Source organism: Lichenostomus cassidix, unplaced genomic scaffold (assembly GCF_008360975.1).
Source record: "Lichenostomus cassidix isolate B80296 unplaced genomic scaffold, HeHo_3.0 HiC_scaffold_39, whole genome shotgun sequence".
In the NCBI taxonomy this organism is placed as follows: domain Eukaryota; kingdom Metazoa; phylum Chordata; class Aves; order Passeriformes; family Meliphagidae; genus Lichenostomus; species Lichenostomus cassidix.
In genome coordinates, this window is record NW_028147446.1 from 1,781,283 (window position 1) to 1,802,590 (window position 21,308).

General features: G+C 47.6%; 2 protein-coding genes and 1 long non-coding RNA gene across 8 annotated transcripts in view; 2 read left to right on the forward strand and 1 right to left on the reverse strand.

The window, feature by feature from the left end:
* Positions 1–4,046: 4,046 nt before the first annotated feature.
* LOC146422696 (uncharacterized) lies at positions 4,047–5,607 on the forward strand. Of its 5 annotated transcripts, none has more exons than XR_014848066.1 (2): positions 4,047–4,119; positions 5,518–5,607. It is a non-coding gene; the product is annotated as an uncharacterized LOC146422696 (long non-coding RNA). The 5 variants fall into 5 exon arrangements; XR_014848065.1 differs by lacking the exon at positions 4,047–4,119 and adding an exon at positions 4,162–4,181; XR_014848067.1 differs by lacking the exon at positions 4,047–4,119 and adding an exon at positions 4,364–4,403.
* Positions 5,608–7,773: 2,166 nt separating this feature from the next.
* On the reverse strand, positions 7,774–14,322 carry LOC146422697 (protein crumbs homolog 3-like). Its single transcript, XM_085046153.1, has 6 exons — positions 14,288–14,322; positions 11,552–11,581; positions 11,354–11,383; positions 10,857–10,951; positions 10,271–10,335; positions 7,774–8,256 (listed from the first exon to the last, which is right to left on the reverse strand). The coding sequence occupies exons 4-6, from the start codon at positions 10,915–10,917 to the stop codon at positions 8,041–8,043; spliced, it is 342 nt and encodes a 113-aa protein (XP_084902279.1). The 5' UTR covers positions 10,918–10,951; positions 11,354–11,383; positions 11,552–11,581; positions 14,288–14,322; the 3' UTR covers positions 7,774–8,040.
* A 2,745-nt stretch (positions 14,323–17,067) lies between these two features.
* LOC146422698 (phospholipid phosphatase-related protein type 2-like) overlaps positions 17,068–21,308 on the forward strand; it is a 42,165-nt gene continuing 37,924 nt past the window's right edge. Inside the window, exons 1-2 of one of the 2 annotated variants that reach the window (XM_085046149.1) lie at positions 17,068–17,117; positions 18,574–18,813. In XM_085046149.1, the coding sequence (XP_084902275.1) occupies positions 18,754–18,813 (60 nt within the window). In that variant the 5' untranslated portion in view covers positions 17,068–17,117; positions 18,574–18,753. Of the gene's footprint in view, positions 17,118–18,325; positions 18,814–21,308 lie in introns of those variants that run through there. The other variant, XM_085046148.1, reaches the window with a different exon arrangement.

A 21,308-nucleotide genomic window follows, 5' to 3' on the forward strand; every position in this document is an offset into this window, starting at 1 on the left:
TGGGGGATTTGGGGACATTGGGGACATGGGGGATTTGGGGACATTGGGGACATTGGGGATTTGGGGACATTGGGGACATGGGGATTTGGACATTGGGGATTTGGGGACATTGGGGACATGGGGGATTTGGGGACATTGGGGACATTGGGAATTGGGGACATGGGGGATATTGGAGATATTGGGGACATTGGGGACATTGGAGGCATTGGGGATTTGGAGACATTGGGGATTTGGGGGGATTGGGGATATTGGGGACATTGGAGATACTGGGGACATTGGGGATTTGGGGACACTGGGGACCTTGGGGATATTGGGGGATTGGGGAATTGGGGACATCGGGGACATCAGGGACATTGGGGACATTGGGGATTGGGGACCTTGGGGATATTGGAGATTATTGGGGACATTGGGGACATTGGAGGCATTGGGGATTTGGGGGTATTGGGGATATTGGGGACATTGGGGACACTGGGGACGTTGGGGACATTGGGGACATTGGAGATACTGGGGACATTGGGGACATCAGGGACATTTGGGATATTGGGGACGTTGGGGGATTGGGGACAGTGGGGGGATTTGGGACATCATTAGGGACATTGGGGATGTTGGGGACATTTGGGACATTGGGGACATTTGGGACATTGGGGACATTTGGGGACATTGGGGACACTGGGGACATTGGGGACATTTGGGGACATTGGGGTGATTGGGGACATTGTGGACATCATTGGGGACACTGGGGACATTTGGGATGTTGGGGACATTGGGGACATCAGGGGATTGGGGACATTGTGGACATCATTGGGGACATTAGGGATGTTGGGGACAGTAGGGACATTGGGGACATCATTGGGGACATCATTGGGGACATCAGGGACATTGGGGATATTGGGGACATCATTGGGGATATTGGGGATTTGGGGACATCAGGGACATTGGGGACATTAGGGACATCAGGGGATTGGGGACATTGTGGACAACATTGGGGACACTGGGGATGTTGGGGGATTGGGCAATTGGGGACATTGGGGACACTGGGGACATTTGGGATGTTGGGGATTTGGTGACATCATTGGGGACATTGGGGGGATTTGGGACATCATGACGGACGTTGGGGACACTGGGGATATTTGGGGCATTGGGGACATTAAGAACATCGGGGACGTTGGGGTCATTGGGGACATTTGAGGACATTGGGGTGATTGGGGACACTGGGGACATTGGGGGATCCCAGGTGACAATGCCGTTGATGTCCCCAATGTCCCCATTGATGTCCCCGCTGATGTCCCCAATGTCCCCAATGTCCTCATTGTCCCCAACGATGTCACTGACGTCCCCACTGATGTCCCCAATGTCCCCAACGATGTCCCCACTGATGTCCCCAATGTCCCCAACGCTGTCCCCGTTGATGTCCCCATTGTCCCCAATGTCCCCACTGATGTCCCCAATGTCCTCAATGTCCCCAATGTCCCCAACGATGTCCCCAATGTCCCCAATGCTGTCCCCATTGATGTCCCCATTGTCCCCAATTTCTCCATTGATGTCCCCACTGATGTCCCCAATGTCCCCAACGCTGTTCCCATTGATGTCCCCATTGTCCCCAATTTCCCCACTGATGTCCCCAATGTCCCCAATTTCTCCATTGATGTCCCCACTGATGTCCCCAATGTCCCCACCGCTGTCCCTGATGTCCCCGCTGTCCCCGCGCTGTCCCCAGGGTGCTGCTGGTGACGTCACTGGGGCAGCTGGCCCTGCTGGGCTCCTGTTGGTCGGTGGGATTGGGGGCGGGGCTGGGCTGGGCGGGGGGGGCGGGGCTGCCCCTCCCCCCCGGCAGTGCCCCCCCGCCCCTCCCCCTCCTCTTCTGCCTGCTCAACGCCACCCAGGGGACATTCATCTTCCTCTGCCACTGCCTGGGACACCCCAAGGTACACAAAAACCCCAAAATCACCCCAAAATGGAGCCGGGAACCCCAAAAACCCCAAAAATCCCAAAATTGTACCCAAAAAACCCAAAAAAACACCCCTGGGAACCCCAAATCATCACCCAGGGGACCTTCATCTTCCTGTGCCACTGCCTGGGACACCCCAAGGTACACAAAATCCCAAAAATTTCACCCAAAAACCCCAAAAATAACCCTAAAAATGGAGCCGGGAACCCCAAAAACCCAAAAATCCCAAAATTGTACCCAAAAAACCCAAAAAGACACCCCTGGGAACCCCAAATCATCACCCAGGGGACATTCATCTTCCTGTGCCACTGCCTGGGACACCCCAAGGTACACAAAAATACCCGAAATCACCCCAAAAATGGATTCAGGAACCCCAAAAACACAAAAATCCCCAAAGATTTACCCCAAAATCCCAAAAATCTACCCCGAAAACTGCCCTGGGAAACCCAAATCATCTTCATCTTCCTGTGCCACTGCCTGGGACACCCCAAGGTACACAAAAAACCCAAAAATCACCCCAAAAATAACCCTAAAAATGGATTTGGGACACGTGAAAACCTAAAAATCCCAAAATTATACCCAAAAAACCCAAAAAACTGCCCCAAAATCCCAAAACACTGCCCCAAAAACTGTCCTGGGGAACCCAAATCATCTTCATCTTCCTCTGCCACTGCCTGGGACACCCCAAGGTACACAAAATCCCAAAAATCACCCCAAAAATGGATTCAGGAACCCCGAAAACCCCAAAAATCCCGAAATTATACCCAAAAAACCCCAAAATCTGCCCTGGGAAACCCAAATCATCACCCAGGGGACCTTCATCTTCCTCTGCCACTGCCTGGGACACCCCAAGGTACACAAAAACCCCAAAAATCACCCCAAAAATGGAGCTGGGAACCCCAAAAACCCCAAAAATCCCCAAAGATTTACCCCAAAATCCCAAAAAACTGCCCCAAAAACACCCCTGGGAACCCCAAATCATCACCCAGGGGACCTTCATCTTCCTGTGTCACTGCCTGGGACACCCCAAGGTACACAAAAACCCCAAAAATCACCCCAAAAAAACCCCAAAAATCACCCCAAAAAAACCCCAAAAGGCCCAAAATTGGGACCCCAAAAGCCTCCCTGGGACCCCAAAACTGCCCCTGGTTCAAGGGGGGATTCCCAGTTCATACTGGGACGTTCCCAGTTCATACTGGGATGTTTCCAGTCCATACTGGTCAGCTCCCAGTTCAAACTGGTAATTCCCAGTCCATACTGATGATTTCCAGTCCATACTGGGACGCTCCCAGTCCAAACCAGTAATTCCCAGTCCATACTGGGACGTTCCCAGTCCAAACCAGTAATTCCCAGTCCATACTGGGACATTCCCAGTCCATACTGGTGATTCCCAGTCCAAACCGGTCAGCTCCCAGTCCAAACCAGTAATTCCCAGTCCAAACTGGGATGCTCCCAGTCCAAAACAGGACGTTCCCAGTCCATACTGGTAATTCCCAGTCCAAACTGGGAGGCTCCCAGTGCAAACTGGTTTCCCGCAGGTTCGCTCCTGGTATCGATCTCTGCTCTGCCCGCGAGCCTCAGCTTACTCTGAGTTCACCAGTAACACCAGTAACACCAGTAACACCAGTAGGGGCGGCGGGAGGAGCTCCCAGTCACACCAGTCACACCAGTGACACAGGTGAGTCACACCAGTAACACCAGTAACACACCAGTAACACCAGTAAGAGCGGGAGGAGCTCCCAGTCACACCAGTGACACACCAGTAACACACCAGTGACACAGGTGAGTCACACCAGTAACACCAGTAAGGGCGGGAGGAGCTCCCAGTCACACCAGTAAGAGAGGTGAGTCACACCAGTAACACCAGTAGGGGCGGCGGGAGGAGCTCCCAGTCACACCAGTGACACAGGTGAGTCACACCAGTCACACCAGTAACACACCAGTAACACACCAGTAACACCAGTCGGGGCGGCGGGAGGAGCTCCCAGTCACACCAGTAACACACCAGTGACACAGGTGAGTCACACCAGTAACACCAGTAACACCAGTAACACACCAGTAACACCAGTAGGGGCGGCGGGAGGAGCTCCCAGTCACACCAGTGACACCAGTAACACCAGTAAGGGCGGCGGGAGGAGCTCCCAGTCACACCAGTCACACCAGTGACACAGGTGAGTCACACCAGTAACACCAGTAGGGGCGGGAGGAGCTCCCAGTCACACCAGTAAGAGAGGTGAGTCACACCAGTGACACACCAGTAACACACCAGTAACACCAGTAAGGGTGGCGGGAGGAGCTCCCAGTCACACCAGTGACAGCAGTAAGAGCTCCCAGTAAAACCAGTCACACCAGTAGGGGCGGTGGGAGGAGCTCCCAGTCACACCAGTGACACACCAGTAAGAGCTCCCAGTGACACCAGTAACACCAGTGACACACCAGTAACACCAGTAAGGTTGTGCCAGGAGCTCCCAGTCACACCAGTAACACCAGTAAGCGCTCCCAGTAAAACCAGTCACACCAGTAACACCAGTAAGCGCTCCCAGTAAAACCAGTCACACCAGTAAGGGTTGTGCCAGGAGCTCCCAGTCACACCAGTGACACCAGTAAGCGCTCCCAGTAAAACCAGTCACACCAGTAACACCAGTAAGGTTGTGCAAGAAGCTCCCAGTCACACCAGTGACACCAGTAAGCGCTCCCAGTAAAACCAGTAACACCAGTAACACCAGTAAGGTTGTGCCAGGAGCTCCCAGTAACACCAGTAACACACCACTAATACCAGTAACACCAGTAAGAGCTCCCAGTAAAACCAGTCACACCAGTAACACCAGTAAGGACGGATGGAGGAGCTCCCAGTCACACCAGTGACACCAGTAAGCGCTCCCAGTCACACCAGTGACACACCAGTAACACACCAGTGACACCAGTAAGGGTTGTGCCAGGAGCTCCCAGTCACACCAGTCACACCAGTAACACCAGTAACACACCAGTAATACCAGTAACACCAGTAAGAGCTCCCAGTAAAACCAGTAACACCAGTAAGGTTGTGCAAGGAGCTCCCAGTCACACCAGTGACACCAGTAAGAGCTCCCAGTAAAACCAGTAACACCAGTAAGGACAGATGGAGGAGCTCCCAGTCACACCAGTAACACCAGTAAGAGCTCCCAGTCACACCAGTAACACCAGTAAAACCAGTAACACCAGTAACACCAGTAAGGACAGATGGAGGAGCTCCCAGTCACACCAGTGACACCAGTAAGAGCTCCCAGTAAAACCAGTAACACCAGTAAGGGTGGCAGGAGGAGCTCCCAGTCACACCAGTGACACAGGTGAGTCACACCAGTAACACCAGTAACACCAGTAAGGGCGGGAGGAGCTCCCAGTCACACCAGTGACACCAGTAAGAGCTCCCAGTAAAACCAGTAACACCAGTAAAGGTTGTGCAAGGAGCTCCCAGTCACACCAGTAACACCAGTAAGGGCGGGAGGAGCTCCCAGTCACACCAGTGACACCAGTAAGAGCTCCCAGTAAAACCAGTAACACCAGTAACCTCCCCTCCCCCTCCCCCACAGGTGCCCCTCCCCCCCCCGCAGCCGGAGCCGAAAATTCCCGAAAATCGATGGAAATTTAGGTGAAAATCGATGGAATTTGGGACAAAAATCGATGGAATTTGGGGTGAAATTTATGGAAATTTGGGTGAAAATTGATGGAAATTTGGGAGAAAAATCAGAAAAAAATCGATGGAAATTTGGGGTGAAATTTATGGAAATTTGGGAGAAAATCATGGAATTTGGGGGAAAAAATTGATGGAATTTTGGGTGAAAATAATGGAATTTTGGGTGAAAATTGATGGAATTTTGGGAGAAAATAGATGGAATTTTGGGGAAAAATGGATGGAATTTTGGGTGAAAAATCAGTGGAAATTTGGGTGAAAAATCAATGGAATTTGGGAGAAAAATCAGAAAAAATTGATGGAAATTTGGGGTGAAAATCAGTGGAATTTTGGGGGAAATTTGATGGAAATTTGGGGAAAAAAATCGTTGGAATTTTGGGGTGAAATCAATGGAATTTGGGGAAAAATCAGAATTTTGGGAGGAAAAATTGGGATTTGGGGGAGAAATCGATGGAATTTTTGGGGGAAAATCGATGGAATTTCGGGAAAGGAAACCAATGGAATTTTGGGGAAAATCAGGGAAAAAAATCGATGGAATTTTGGGGGGAAATCAATGGAATTTTTGGGGAAAATTGATGGAATTTTTGGGGAAAAAAATGGAATTTTTGGGAAAAATCGGGATTTCTGCTGCCCCTCCCCCACCAACCCAATAAAATTTAAAAAAGTGAATTTGATTTTGGGGTGAATTCCTGGGATTTTAGGGTTCCAGGAGAAGTTTTTGGGGTGAAATTCCTATTTTTTGGGGTCAACCTTGGGAATTTTTGGGATCCCAACAGATGTTTTTGGGGTGAATTCCTGGGATTTTGGGGCTTCCAAGGACATTTTTGGGGTGAAATTCCCATTTTTTGGGACCAAACGCGGGGATTTTGGGATCCCAAATTTTTTGGGGTGAATTCCTGGGATTTTGGGGTGAAATTCAGGGATTTTGGGGTGAAATTCCAGTGGATTTTGGGACCAAACTCAGGAATTTTGGGATCCCGAATTTTCCAGACCATTTTTTTTTCGGACTTTTCTTGGGTTTTTTTGGAATTTTTTTATTGATTTTCTTTTCAAAAATAGACTTTAATCCGCGTGGCTGAGACCCCTCCCCAAAAAAACGCCCCAAAATTCCCCAAAAGACCCCAAAATCCCCCCCAGGGACCCCAAAAAACCTCATTTTTTGGGTCAGGGGTCTCGAAGAATCCCAAAATTTTGGGTCAGGGGTCTCAAACCATCCCAAAATTTTGGGGAGGGGTCTCGGACGAGTCCGTAAAGTGGTTTTTGGGGTGTTTTTGGGGGTCTCACCCCTCCAGCCCCCTCCCCAAATAGTCCCATAAAGCCTTCAATGCCCCAAATTTTGGGTCTGGGGTCTCGAAGTGTCCCAAAATTTTGGGTCTGGGGTCTCGGACGAGTCCATGAAGTGGTTTTGGGGTGTTTTTGGGGGGATTTTGGGGTGTTTTTGGGGGTCTCACCCCTCCAGCCCCCTCCCCAAATAGTCCTATAAAGACTTCAATGCCCCAAATTTTGGGTCTGGGGTCTCTTCTGCCCCCCAAATTTGGGTCGGGGGTCTCAGATGATCCCAAAAATTTGGGGAGGGGGTCTCAGACGAGTCCATAAAGTGGTTTTTTGGGGGCTTTTTGGGGGTCTTGCCCCTCCCAGACCCTCCAGCCCCCTCCCCAAATAGTCCCATAAAGCCATCAATGCCCCAAATTTTGGGTCGGGGGACTCGAAGTGTCCCAAAAATTTGGGTCTGGGGTCTCAGATGAGTCCATTCTCAATAGGGGGAATCTTTAAAGTGGTTTTTGGGGTGTTTTTGGGGGTCCCAGACCCTCCAGCCCCCTCCCCAAAAAGTCCCATAAAGCCTTTAATGCCCCAAATTTTGGGTCTGGGGTCTTGAAGGGTCCCAAAAATTTGGGTCTGGGGTCTCAGATGAGTCCATAAAGTGGTTTTGGGGTGTTTTTGGGGTGTTTTTGGGGGGATTTTGGGGGTTTTTTGGGGGTCTCACCCCTCCAGCCCCCTCCCCAAAAAGTCCCATAAAGCCTTCAATGCCCCAAATTTTGGGTCTGGGGTCTCTTCTGCCCCCCAAATTCAGGTCTGGGGTCTCAGATAATCCCAAAATTTTGGGTCTGGGGTCTCAGAGGAGTCCATAAAGTGGTTTTTTGGGGGATTTTTGGGGGTCTCACCCCTCCAGCCCCCTCCCCAAATAGCCCCATTAAGCCTTCAATGCCCCAAATTTTGGGTCGGGGGTCTCTTCTGCCCCCCAAATTCGGGTCGGGGGTCTCAGATGATGCCAAAAATTTGGGGAGGGGTCTCAGATGAGTCCATAAAGCGTTTTTGGGGGTCTCACCCCTCCACCCCCTCCCCAAAAAGTCCTACAAAGCCTTCAAAGCCCCAAATTTCGGGTCAGGGTCTCGAAGTGTCCCAAAATTTCGGGTCTGGGGTCTCAGATGAGCCTCTCCTCGGGCGGCAGGCGCAGGGGGGGGGGCTGCCCGGCCGGGGGTCCCCTCGCCCCCCCCCCCAATTCCTCCCGGCTGGGTCGATAGGATCCTTCGCTCCTCCTCTTCTCGCGCAGCCGCAGCGCCCCGAAAACCAGCAGAGCCACCAGACCCAGAGCCCCCAGACCCCCGAAGAGCACCGAGAGAGCCACCGTGCCTGCAGGCTGGAGATAGAGGGGTCAGGGGATCCCCAAATTCCCAAAAAAATCCACCCGAAATTCCCAAAAAAATCCCCCAAAAAAATCCCTAAAAAAATCCCCGGAAAAATCCCCCAAAAAAGCCCAAAAAAGCCCAAAAAAAAATCCCCCAAAGAATCTCCAAAAGAATCCCCAAAAATCCCCCAAAAATCCCTAAAATCAAAATCGCCAAAAATCGCCCAAAATCTCAAAATCTCCAAACACCTCAAAAAATCCCTAAAATCTCAGAAATCCCCAAAAATCCCAAAAAATCCCCAGAAAAAATCCTCCAAAAATCGCTCAAAGAATCCCCAAAATCTCAAAAATATCCTAAAAATCCCCCAAAATCCCCAAAATCCCAAAATCCTAACAAATCCTCAGAAAATCGCCTAAAATCGCCCAAAGAATCTCTAAAGAATTCCAAAAGAATCCCAAAATCCCAAAATCCCCAAAATTCTCAAAGAATCCCTCAAAACTTCTAAAATCCCAGAAAATTGCCTGAGAATCCCCAAAAGAATCCCAAAACTCTAAAATTCCCAAAATCCCAAAATCCCAAAAATCCCTTAAAATCCCTCAGAAATCTCAAAAATCCTAAAATCCCAGAAAAATCTCCAAAATCGCCCAAAGAATCCCCCAAAATCCCCAGAAAAATCCCCAAAATCGCCCAAAAATCTAAAAAATCCCCCCAAAAATCGCTAAGAAATCCCCAGAAAAATCGCCCAAAGAATCCCCAAAAGAATCTCCAAAACAATCCCCAAAATCCCTAAAATCCCCAAAATCCCCAAAAATCCCCAAGGAATCCCCGAAAAATCCCCCAAAGAATCCAAAAGAATCCCCAAAATCCCTTAAAAATCCCCTCAAAATCCCCAAAAATCTCTAAAATTGCCCCAAAATCGCCCAAAATCCCCAAAATCCCCCCAAAACCCCTAAAAATCCCCAAAAAAATTGCCCAAAATCGCCCAAAAAATCCCAAAAAACCCTTGAAACCCCCAGAAATCCCCCCAAAAAATCCTAAAAATATCCCCAAAAAATCCCAAAAAACTCCCCTAAAAAATCCCCCAAAAAATCCCAAAACCCCAAGGGAACTCCTCAAATCCCCAGGGAATCCCAAAACCCTCCAAGGGACCTCAAAACTCAGCCAGGGACCCCAAAAACATCCCCAAAATACACCCAGGGAACCCCAAATCCCAGGGATCCCAAAATCCCAGGGGAACCCCGAAATCCCAAAAAAAAATCCCCTAAAAAATCCCCCAAAAAATCCACCCAAAAATACCCAAAATACAGGGAAAATTAGGTGTTTCCGAAATTCTCCCAGGGACCCCAAAAGCTGCTCAAGGATCACCAAAATTCCCTCCAGGGACCCCAAAAACCTCCCCCAGGAACCCCAAAATCTGCCAAAATCCCCCAAAAAATCCTCTACAAATCAACCCAAAAATCCCCAAAATACAAAGCAAATAAGGGTTTCCCAGGAGTCCCAAAATGTTCGGAAATATCCCCAAATATTCACCCCAAAACTTCCCCAAAGAGCCCCAAAACCTCCACTGGGATCCCCCAAATCCCTCCCGGGGACCCCAAAATCCAGGAGAACCCCAAAACTCCCCCAGGGATCCCAAAATCCCCCCAAAATCATCCCAAAATTCCCCCAAAAAATCCCCAAATCTCCCCGGGGATCTCAAAAATCCTCCCAAAATCCCCCCAAATCCCACCCAACCCCCAAAATCCCCAAATCCCAGCCAGAACCCAAAATCCTCCCAAAATCCCCCAAATCCTCCCAAAATCCCCTCAAATCCCACCCAGAACCCCAAAGATCCTCCCAAAATCCCTAAAATCCTCCCAAAATCCCCTCAAATCCCCCCTAAAATCCTCCCAAAATCCTCCCAAATTCCCCCAGAAAACTCCCAAACGCCCCAAATCCTCCCAAAATCCCCAAAATCCTCCCAAAATCCCCAAAATCCCCCAAAATCCCCAAAATCCTCCCAAAATCCCCCAAATCCCCACGTACCGAGAGTCCCCCAGTAGGGGGCGCAGTGCCGTTACTGGAGCTGTTACTGGTTAGACTGGGAGAGCCTGGGGGGGTCGGGGGGGTCAGGACCCCTCCCCAAAGAACCCCAAAATAGCCCAAAAACGCCCCAAAATAACCCCCAGAGCCCCAAAGTATTCCAAAACCACCCCAAAATAACCCCAAAATACCCCAAAACCACCCCCAGAGACCCAAAATATTCCCAAATTCCCTCCCAGTCCCTCCCAGTTCATTCCCAGTCCATTCCCAGTCCATCCCAGTTCCCCCATTTCGCATTCCCAGTCCATCCCAGTCCCTCCCAGTCCATCCCAATCCATCCCAGTCGCTCCCAGTCCATTCCCAGATCCCCCATTTCCCATTCCCAGTCCATTCCCAGTCCCTCCCAGTTCCTCCCAGTTCATTCCCAGTCCATCCCAATCCATTCCCAGTCCCTCCCAGTTCCTCCCAGTTCATTCCCAGTCCATCCCAGTCCCTCCCAGTCCATACCAATCCATTCCCAGTCCATCCCAGTCCCTCCCAGTCCCCCCAGTTCCCATTCCCAGTGCTCCCAGTCCAAACCAGTCCGTACCCTGTCCCAGGGCGAGGCAGGGCAAGGCCAGAGCCAGAGCCAGCTGGGGGGGAGAGGCCATGGGGGGCTGGGGGGGGAGAGACCCCGAAATACACCTGGGGAGGGAAAAACACACCTGGGGAGCCAAAAATACACCTGGGGAGCCAAAAATATAAATGGGGAACCCAAAAATACACCTGGGACACACCTGGGGAGCCAAAAATATAAATGGGGAACCCAAAAATACACCTGGGACACACCTGGGGAGCCAAAAATACACCTGGGGAGCCAAAATACACCTTGGAACCCCAAAAACACACCTGGAACACACCTGGGGAGCCAAAAATACACCTTGGAACCCCAAAAAACACACCTGGAACACACCTGGGGAGCCAAAATGTACCTGGGGAAGGAAAAAACACACCTGGAACACACCTGGGGAGCCAAAAACACACCTGGGGAGCCAAAAAACACACCTGGGGAGCCAAAAATATAAATGGGGAACCCAAAAAACACACCTGGAACACACCTGGGACCCCGAAATGTACCTGGGGAAGGAAAAAACACACCTGGAACACACCTGGGGAGCCAAAAATATAAATGGGGAACCCAAAAAACACACCTGGGGAGCCAAAAAACACACCTGGAACACACCTGGGGAGCCAAAAATACACCTGGGGAACCAAAAATATTAATGGGGAACCCAAAAAACATACCTGGAACACACCTGGGACCCTGAAATGTACCTGGGGAAGGAAAAAACACACCTGGAACACACCTGGAACACACCTGGGACCCCGAAATACACCTGGGGAAGGAGAAAATACACCTGGAACACACCTGGGGAGCCAAAAATACACCTGGGGAGTGAAAAAACACACCTGGGGAGCCAAAAAATACACCTGGAACACACCTGGGGAGCCAAAAATATAAATGGGGAACCCAAAAAACACACCTGGGGAGCCAAAAATACACCTGGGGAGCCAAAAAACACACCTGGAACACACCTGGGAACCCCAAAATACACCTGGAACACACCTGGGGACCCCGAAATACACCTGGGGAAGGAAAAAACACACCTGGGGAGCCAAAATACACACCTGGAACACACCTGGGCCCCCGAAATGTACCTAGGGAGCCAAAAAACCACATCAGGGACACACCTGGGGAGCCAAAATACACCTGGGGAGCCCAAAAAACACACCTGGAACATACCTTGGAACCCAAAATACACCTGGGAAGCAAAAAACCACACCTGGAACACCTTTGGGACCCTAAAATGTACCTGGGGAGCCAAAAAAATGTATCAGGGACACACCTGGGACCCCAAAATACACCTGGGGAGCCCAAAAAACACCTCAGGGACCCAAAAAACCACACCTTGGAACCCCAAAATATAAATGGGAGCCCCAAAAACACACCTGGAACACACCTGGGACCCCAAAAACCACACCTGGGACGGCCCAAATCCCCCCAAATCCACACCTGAGACGCCTGAAACACACCTGGGACCACCAAATCTCCCCAAATTCCACCCGAAACACACCTGGGAGCCCCAAATTCCCCCCTAAACCCCCCCAAATTCCCCTCCAAACACACCTGGGACCTCCCAGAACTCCTCAATTCCACCCAAATCTCCCCAAATTCCACCCGAAACACACCTGAGACCCCCAAATTTCCCCCAAATCCTCCCCAAATTCCCCCTAAATTCCCTCCAAACCACACCTGGGACTGCCAAATTCCACCTGAAACACACCTGGGAGTCCCAAATCTCCCCAAATCTTCCCCGAAACACACCTGGGACACCCAAGTCTCCCCAAATTCCACCCCCAAAACACACCTGAGACCCCCAAATCTCCCCAAATTTCCCCCCAAAACACAGCTGGGACCCCCAAATTCCCCCCAAAATCTCCCCAAATTCCCCTCCAAACACACGTGGAACCTCCCAGAACTCCATAATTCCACCCAAATCTCCCCAAATTCCACCTGAAACACACCTGGGAACCCCCAGGTTTTCCCAAATTCCCCCCAAATTCCCCCCAAACACACCTGGGAACCCCAAATCTCCCCAAATTCCACCCCCAAACACACCTGAGACCCCCAAATTCTCCTCAATTCCACTCAAATCTCCCCAAATTCCACCTGAAACACACCTGGGAACTCCAAGTTCCCCCAAATTCCCTCCAAACACACCTGAGATCCCCAAATTCCCCTCAATTCCCTCCCAAAATTCCCTCCAAACCACACCTGGGATCCCCGAAACACACCTGGGACCCCCAAATCTCCCCCAAATTCCACCCAAAACACACCTGGGACACCCCAGACCCCCCAAATTTCCCCCCAAATCCCCCCGAAACACACCTGGAACCTCCCAGAACTCCTCAATTCCACCCAAATATCCCCAAATTCTCCCCCAAAACACACCTGGGACCCCCAAATCTCCCCAAAATCTCCCCAAATTCCCCTCCAAACACACCTGGAACCTCCCAGAACTCCTTAATTCCATCCAAATCTCCCCAAATTCCACCCAAAACACACCTGAGACCCCCAAATCTCCCCAAATTCCACCTGAAACACACCTGGGAACCCCCAGAACTTCTTAATTCCCCCCAAATTTCCCTCCAAACACACCTGGGAACCCCAAATTTCACCTGAAATACACCTGGGACTCCCAAATCCCCCCAAAACACACCTGGAAACCCCCAAATTCCACCCAGAACACACCTGGGACCTCCTCGGCCACACCCAGGACCCCCCAGAACTCCCCAAATCCCCCCGAATTCCACCCAAAACACACCTGAGACCCCAAAATTCCCCCAAATTCCACCCCAAAACACACCTGAGACCTCCCTGGCCACACCTGGGATCCCAAAATCTCCCCAAATAACACGGGACCCCCCAAATTTCCCCCCAAACACACCTGGGACTCCCAAATCTACCCAAATCTCCCCCAAAACACACCTGAGACACCCAAATCTCCCCAAATTCCGCCTGAAACACACCTGGGAACCCCCAGAACTCCTTAATTCCCCCAAATTCCCCCAAATTCCTGGGAAAGACACCTGAGACCCCCAAATTCCCCCCAAATTCCCCCCAAATTCCCCCCAAATTCCACCCAAATCTGCTCCAGCCACACCTGGGATGCCCAAATCTCCCCAAATTCCACCCCAAAACACACCTGGGACCTCCCAGAACTCCTCAGTTCCACCCAAATCTCCCCCGAAACACACCTGGGACCCCCAAATCTCCCCAAATTCCACCCCAAAACACACCTGGGACCCCAAATTCCCCCAAAATTCCCTCCAAACCACCTGGCACCCCAAAACACACCTGGGCCACACAGCCCCTCCCCGCCCCCGAAACTCCCAAATCCCCCAAATTCCCCCAAATCCCCCAAATTCCCCAAATCCCCCAAATGCTCCCAAATCCCCTCCCCGCCCCTCCCCCCGCACCTGTCCCGCTCCCTTCCGGTACTTCCGGGTCTCTCCCAGGCCACGCCCTCGTCACGTGACCCGCCTGACCACGCCCATCCCGTACCTGGCGCCAGGCCACGCCCACACCTGGAGGGGGCGGGGCTTGGGTAGGGGGCGTGGCTTGAGCAGGTGGGTTGTGACCATATATGGGTAAAGCCACGCCCACCCGCTGGGGTGACGTCATGGGAAAATGGCGCGCTGCGCATGCGCGAGGAGAGGGTTGGGAAATCTGGATGTAAATTTGGGGAAATTGGAAATAAACCCAAAATGGGAGAGAAAAAGGGGAGAAAATCGTAAAAATGGGATCCGGAAATTGTCCAAAAAATAAACCCAAAATGATCCCAAAATGATCCCAAAAATGATCTCAAAATGATCCCAAAAATGATCCGAAAATGATCTCAAAATGATCTCAAAATGATCCCAAAATGATCCCAAAATGGGAACTCAAAATGGGAGAGAGAAAGGGGAGAAAATCCTAAAATGGGATCCCAAAATTATCCAAAAATGATCCCAAAATGATCCCAAAATTATCCCAAAAATGACCCCAAAATGGGAGAGAAAAAGGGAGAAAATCCTAAAATGGGATCAGAAAATGATCCTAAAATGATCCCGAAATTATCCCCAAAATGATCCCAAAATTATCCCAAAAATGATCCTAAAATTATCCCAAAATTATCCCAAAAATGACCCCAAAATGATCCCAAAAATGATCCTGAAATGATCCCAAAAATAAGAGAGAAAAAGGAAGAAATCCTAAAATGAGATCCTAAAAATTATCCCAAAAATGATCCTAAAATTATCCCCAAAATGATCTCAAAATTATCCCAAAAATGAGCCCAAAATGATCCCAAAATGATCCCAAAAATGATCCCAAAATGATCCCAAAATTGATCCTGAAATGATCCCAAAAATAAGAGAGAAAAAGGAAGAAATCCTAAAATGAGATCCTAAAAATTATCCCAAAAATGATCCTAAAATTATCCCAAAAAGATCTCAAAATGGGAGAGAAAAAGGGAAGAAATCCCAAAATGGGATCTGAAAATGATCCTAAAAATAAACCCAAAATTCTCCCAAAATTATCCCAAAATGATCCCAAAAAATGGGAGAGAAAAAGTGGGGAAATCCTAAAATGGAATCCTAAAATGATCCTAAAAATGACCCCAAAATGATCCCAAAATCCCTTTCCCCATTTTTAGGATCCATTTTTGGGATATTTTCCTCATTTTGGGGGATATTTTTCCCATTTTAAGAATCTCAATTTTAGGGATTTTCCCCCAATTTTGGGATATTTTCCCCCAATTTTGGGATATTTTCCCCATTTTCAGGATCTCAATTTTTAGGGTTTTCCCCCCATTTTTGGGGATATTTTTCTCTCCCCATTTCGGATTGATTTTTTTGGGATTTTCCCCCATTTTTGGGGATATTTTCCCCATTGAAGAATCTCAATTTTTAGGTTTTTTTCCCCATTTTGGGATATTTTTCTCTCCCTATTTTAGGATTCATTTTTGGGATTTTCCCCCATTTTTGGACAATTTTGGGGATATTTCCCCCAATTTTGGGATATTTTTTCCCCAATTTTGGGATATTTTTCTCTCCCCATTTCAGGATTTATTTTTTGGGATTTTTCCCCATTTTTGGGATTTTTCCCCATTTTGGGACATTTTTTGGGATATTTTTTTCCCATTTTTGGGATATTTTTCTCTCCCCATTTCCGATTGATTTTAGGGATTTTTCCCCCATTTTTGGGATATTTTTCTCTCTCCATTTTAGGATTTTATTTTGGGGATTTTTCCCCATTTTTGGACATTTTTTGGGATATTTTTTCCCCATTTTGGGGATATTTTTCTCTCCCCATTTCCGATTGATTTTTGGGGATATTTCCCCCAATTTTGGGATATTTTGGGGATATTTCCCCATTTTTGGGATATTTTGGGGATTTTCCCCCCATTTTTGGACAATTTTGGGGATTTTCCCCCATTTTTGGGATATTTTGGGGATATTTCCCCCAATTTTGGGATATTTTGGGGATTTTTCCCCATTTTTGGACAATTTTGGGGATATTTTCCCCATTTTTGGGATATTTTGGGGATTTTTCCTCCATTTTTGGGATATTTTGGGGATATTTTCGCCATTTTTGGGATATTTTGGGGATATTTTCCCCATTTTTGGGATATTTTTCTCTCCCCATTTCCGATTGATTTTTGGGGATTTTCCCCCATTTTTGGGATATTTTGGAGATATTTCCCCCAGTTTTGGACAATTTTGAGGATATTTCCCCCATTTTTGGGATATTTTCCCCATTTTTGGGATATTTTCCCCATTTTTGGGATATTTTGGGGATTTTCCCCCATTTTTAGGATATTTTTCCCCATTTTTGGGATATTTTTTCCCCATTTTTGGGATATTTTGGGGATATTTTCCCCATTTTTGGACAATTTTGGGGATATTTTCCCCTTTTTCAGAATCCCAATTTTTAGGGATTTTTCCCCATTTTTGGGATATTTTGGGGATATTTCCCCCATTTTTGGGACATTTTTTCCCCATTTTTGGGATATTTTTCTCTCCCTATTTTAAGATTTGATTTTTGGGGATATTTTCCCAATTTTGGACAATTTTGGGGATATTTCCCCCGATTTTGGGCTATTTTGGGGTCTCTCCCCTCCCTCCCCTCCCCCCTTGCCGCAGTGGGGGGGTGGGGGCGGGGTGGGGGAGGGGCAGCTCCTCCCCAGCCAATCAGCGCTCGCCTTCCCCTCCCCCCCCCCGCGGCCATATCGCGATATCTATCGCGACATCTCCTGCCGGAGCCCCGGTGGGTCTGGGGGAGCCCCGAAATTTGGGGAGGGGGAGGAGCCTTTTGGGGGAAATTTGGGGATTTTTGGGGGGATTTTGGGGATTTTGGGGTCATTTTGGGGGATTTGGGGTCTTTTGGGGATTTTGGGGTCTTTTTGGGGATTTTGGGGGGATTTTGGGGGATTTTGGGATTTTGGGGCCTTTTTTTGGGAATTTGGGGTTATTTTGGGGGATTTTGGGGTCCTTTGGGGGTTATTTTCGGTGGAATTTGGGGATTTTTGAAGTCATTTTTGGGGGGGAATTTGGGGGATTTTAGGGGGTTTTGGGGGGAATTTGGGGGATTTTGAAATTTGGGGTTTTGGGGTCATTTTGGGATGATTTTGGGGCCTTTTGGGGGGGATTTTGGGTTTTTGGGGGGATTTTGGGAGTTTTATAGGGAATTTGGGATTTTGGGGTCATTTTGGGGGAATTTGAGAGTTTTGGGGTCATTTTGGGGGATTTGGGGGATTTTGGAAATTTGGGGTTTGGGGTCTTTTGGGAATTTGGGGTCTTTGAGGGTTTGGGGGCCTTTTTCCGGTGGAATTTGGGGATTTTGAGGTCATTTTGGGGGGATTTGGGGATTTTAGGGTATTTGGGGGATTTTTGGGGTCTCTTTGGGGGCTTTTGGGATTTTGGGGATTTGGGGGATTTTGGGTTTTTGGGGGGATTTTGGAGGATTTGGGGGATTTGGGGTCTTATTTGGGGGCAGTTTGGGGGTTTTGGGGGAATTTGGGGATTTTGGGGTATTTTGGGGGAATTTGGAGGATTTTTGGAATTGGGTTATTTTAGGGGGATTTTGGGGTAAGTTTTGGGGAATTTGGGGTCATTTTGGGGGGATTTGGGGTCGATTTTGGGGGATTTTTGGGCCTTTTTGGGGGGATTTTGGGGAAATTTGGGGGAATTTGGGAGATTTTGGGGTCTTTGGGGGATTTTGGGGCTTTTTTGGGGTTCCCAGAGGATTTGGGGAGGAAATTTTGGGGTTCCCACCTGGCCAGAGGTTGATTTTGGGGTGATTTCCCCTTTTTTGGGGTAATTTTGGGGATAATTTGGGGTTTACAGGGTGATTTTGGGGTGAATTTGGGGGATTTTGGGGGAAAATTGGGGGATTTTGGGGGGAATTTGGGGCTCTCAGGTGATTTTGGGGCATTTTGGGGAGGATTTTGGGGGATTTTGGGGCTTTTTTGGGGTTTCCAGGGTGATTTTAAGATGAAATTTCGGGTTTCCCACCCATCCTGGCCTTAATTTTGGGTTTAATTCCCCTTTTTTAATTGAAATTTCGGCTCGAATTTTGGGATTTTTGGGGAAATTTTGGATTCCCATCCATCCCTGGATCGATTTTGGGGTCGATAATCCAATTTTTGGGGTCGATATCCCAATTTTTGGGGTGATTTTTTGGGGTGGGCGTGGCTTTGACTCTTTTTTTTTTCCTTCCACAGGTATTCCCGGAGCTCATTTTTGGGATTTTTTTGGGGGTTTTTTGGGGTCCCCAGGCTATTTTTGGGGTTTCCCAGGTGGTTTTTTGGGATTTTTTGGGGGTTTTTTTGGATTTTTGGGGTTTTTTGGGGATTTTTGGGGGTTTTTTTGGATTTTTTGGGGTTTTTTTGGGTTTCCCAGCCATGGCTTCCCCTCGGCAGGAGAAGAGAAATTCCATCGTTCCTTGTGTGCTGCTGCTGGAGGTGAGGAGGGGGCCAGAGACCCCCAAAAATAACCCCAAAAATAGCCCAAAAATAGCCCAAAAAATAGCCCAAAAAATGCCCGGAGAGACCCCCAAAAATAGCCCCAAAATAGCCCCAAAAATAGCCCAAAAAATGCTAGGAGAGACCCCAAAAATACCTTGAAAATACCTCCAAAAATATCCCCAAAAATGTCAAAAATATACCCTAAAAATACCTCCAAAATACCCAAAAAATGCCCCCAAAAATGCAAAAAAATTACCCCAAAAATACCCAAAAAAATGCCTCAAAAATATCCCCAAAAAAAGCCAAAAATATACCCCAGAAATACCCAAAAAAATGCCTGGAGAGACACCAAAAATACTCAAAAATATCCCCCAAAAATATCCCAAAAATACCTCAAAAAATGAAAAAAAAACCACCAAAAGTGCCCCAAAAATGCCTGGAGAAACCCCAAAAATACCCAATAAATACCCCCAAAAAAAGCAAAAAGCACCCCAAAAAATACCCCCAAAATGCAAAAAAATACTCCCAAAAATGCAAAAAAATTACCCCGAAGATACTCCCAAAATACCCTAAAAATACCCCAAAAATACACCAAAAATACTCCCCAAAATATCCCAAAAAATACCCAGAGAGACCCCAAAAAATGAAAAAAAAAAAAAACCCAAAACGTAAAATACCAAAAAATACCCCCAAAAATTGCTCGGAGAGACCCCAAAAATGCCCCAAAAATTCCCTTAAAAATACCCAAAAAAATATCCCAAAAAATGCCCCCAAAATACAAAAAAATAGCCCCAAAAATACAAAAAAATAGCCCCAAAAATATCCCAAAGAATACCCAAAAATACCCAGAGAGACCCAAAAAATACCCCAAAAATGCCTCAAAAATACCCCAAAAATGAAAAGAAAATACCCCAAAAATGCCCAGAAAATATCCCAAAAACTGCCTGGAGAGACACCAAAAATACTCAAAAATATCCCCCAAAAATACCAAAATAGTACCTCAAAAAATGAAAAAACCCACCCAAAAATGCCCAAAAAATACCCCCAAATACCCGAAAACATACCTCCAAAATGCCAAAAAAATACCCCAAAGATAACCTAAAAATATCCCCCAAATACCCCCCAAAATATCCCAAAAAAATACCCCAAAAATGCCTCAAAAATACCCCCAAAATGCCAAAAAATACCCCCAAAAATGCCCGGAGAGAACCCAGAGGCATTTGCTCTCAATTTATGTTATTTTTTTTTCAATTTTGGGGTCCCAGGTGGGTATTTTGGGGTCACTGACCCTGTTTTTGGGGTTTCCCAGCTGGATTTGGGGTGAATTTAGGATGAATTTAGTGATTTTCTCTGAATTTTATGGGGATTTTTTCTGAATTTAATAGGATTTTTTTCTGAATTTTGGGATTTTCTCCAAATTTATGATATTTTCTCTGAATTTTTGGGGTCCCAGGTGGGAATTTTGGGGAGCACAGCCGCCCTGGCTTACCAGCTGGATTTGGGGTGAATTTGGGGTGAATTCAGCGATTTTCTCTGCGGTTTTAGTGGATTTTCTCCGAATTTTATGGGGATTTTCTCCGAATTTACTAGGATTTTTTCTGAATTTCGGGGTTTTCTCTCAATTTATGATATTTTCTCCAAATTTTCAGGGTCCCAGGTGGGGATTTTGGGATTCACTGACCCTGTTTTTGGGATTTCCCAGCTGAATTTGGGGCAAATTTAGGATGAATTTAGTGATTTTCTCTGAATTTTATGGGGATTTTTCCTGAATTTCGGGATTTTCTCCAAATTTATGATTTTTTCTCCAAATTTTGGGGGTCCCAGATGGGAATTTTGGCATTCACTGACCCTGTTTTTGGGGTTTCCCAGCTGGATTTGGGGCAAATTTAGGTTGAATTTAGTGATTTTCTGTGAATTTCGGGTGAATTTTCCCCGAATTTTATGGGGATTTTTTCTGAATTTCGGGATTTTCTCCAAATTTATGATATTTTTCTTTAACTTTTGGGGTCCCAGGTGCGTATTTTGGGATTCACTGACCCTGTTTTTGGGGTTTCCCAGCTGGATTTGGGGCAAATTTAGGATGAATTTAGTGATTTTCTCTGAATTTTATGGGGATTTTTCCTGAATTTTGGGATTTTCTCCAAATTTATGATATTTTTCTTTAACTTTCGGGGTCCCAGGTGGGGATTTTGGGGTCACTGACCCTGTTTTTGGGGTTTCCCAGCTGAATTTGGAGTGAATTTAGTGATTTTCTGTGAATTTTATGGGGATTTTTTCTGAATTTAATAGGATTTTTTTCTGAATTTCGGCATTTTCTCTCAATTTATGATATTTTTTTCAATTTTCGGGGTCCCAGGTGGGGATTTTGGGGAGCACAGCCGCCCTGGCTTACCAGCTGGATTTGGGGCGAATTTGGTGTGAATTTAGTGATTTTCTGTGACTTTTGGGTGAATTTTCTCCGAATTTTATGGGGATTTTCTCCGAATTTTGGG

Coding starts and splice junctions, on each gene's coding strand:
- LOC146422697 (XM_085046153.1), bottom strand. CDS start 10,917: ATGGCCTCTCCCCCCCAGCTGGCTCTGGCTCTGGCCTTGCCCTGCCTC. Junction 10,336..10,856: donor CTGCCTCGCCCTGGGACAGG/GTACGGACTGGT, acceptor CGACCCCCCCAG/GCTCTCCCAGTCTAACCAGT. Junction 8,257..10,270: donor CCCCTACTGGGGGACTCTCG/GTACGTGGGGAT, acceptor CTCTATCTCCAG/CCTGCAGGCACGGTGGCTCT.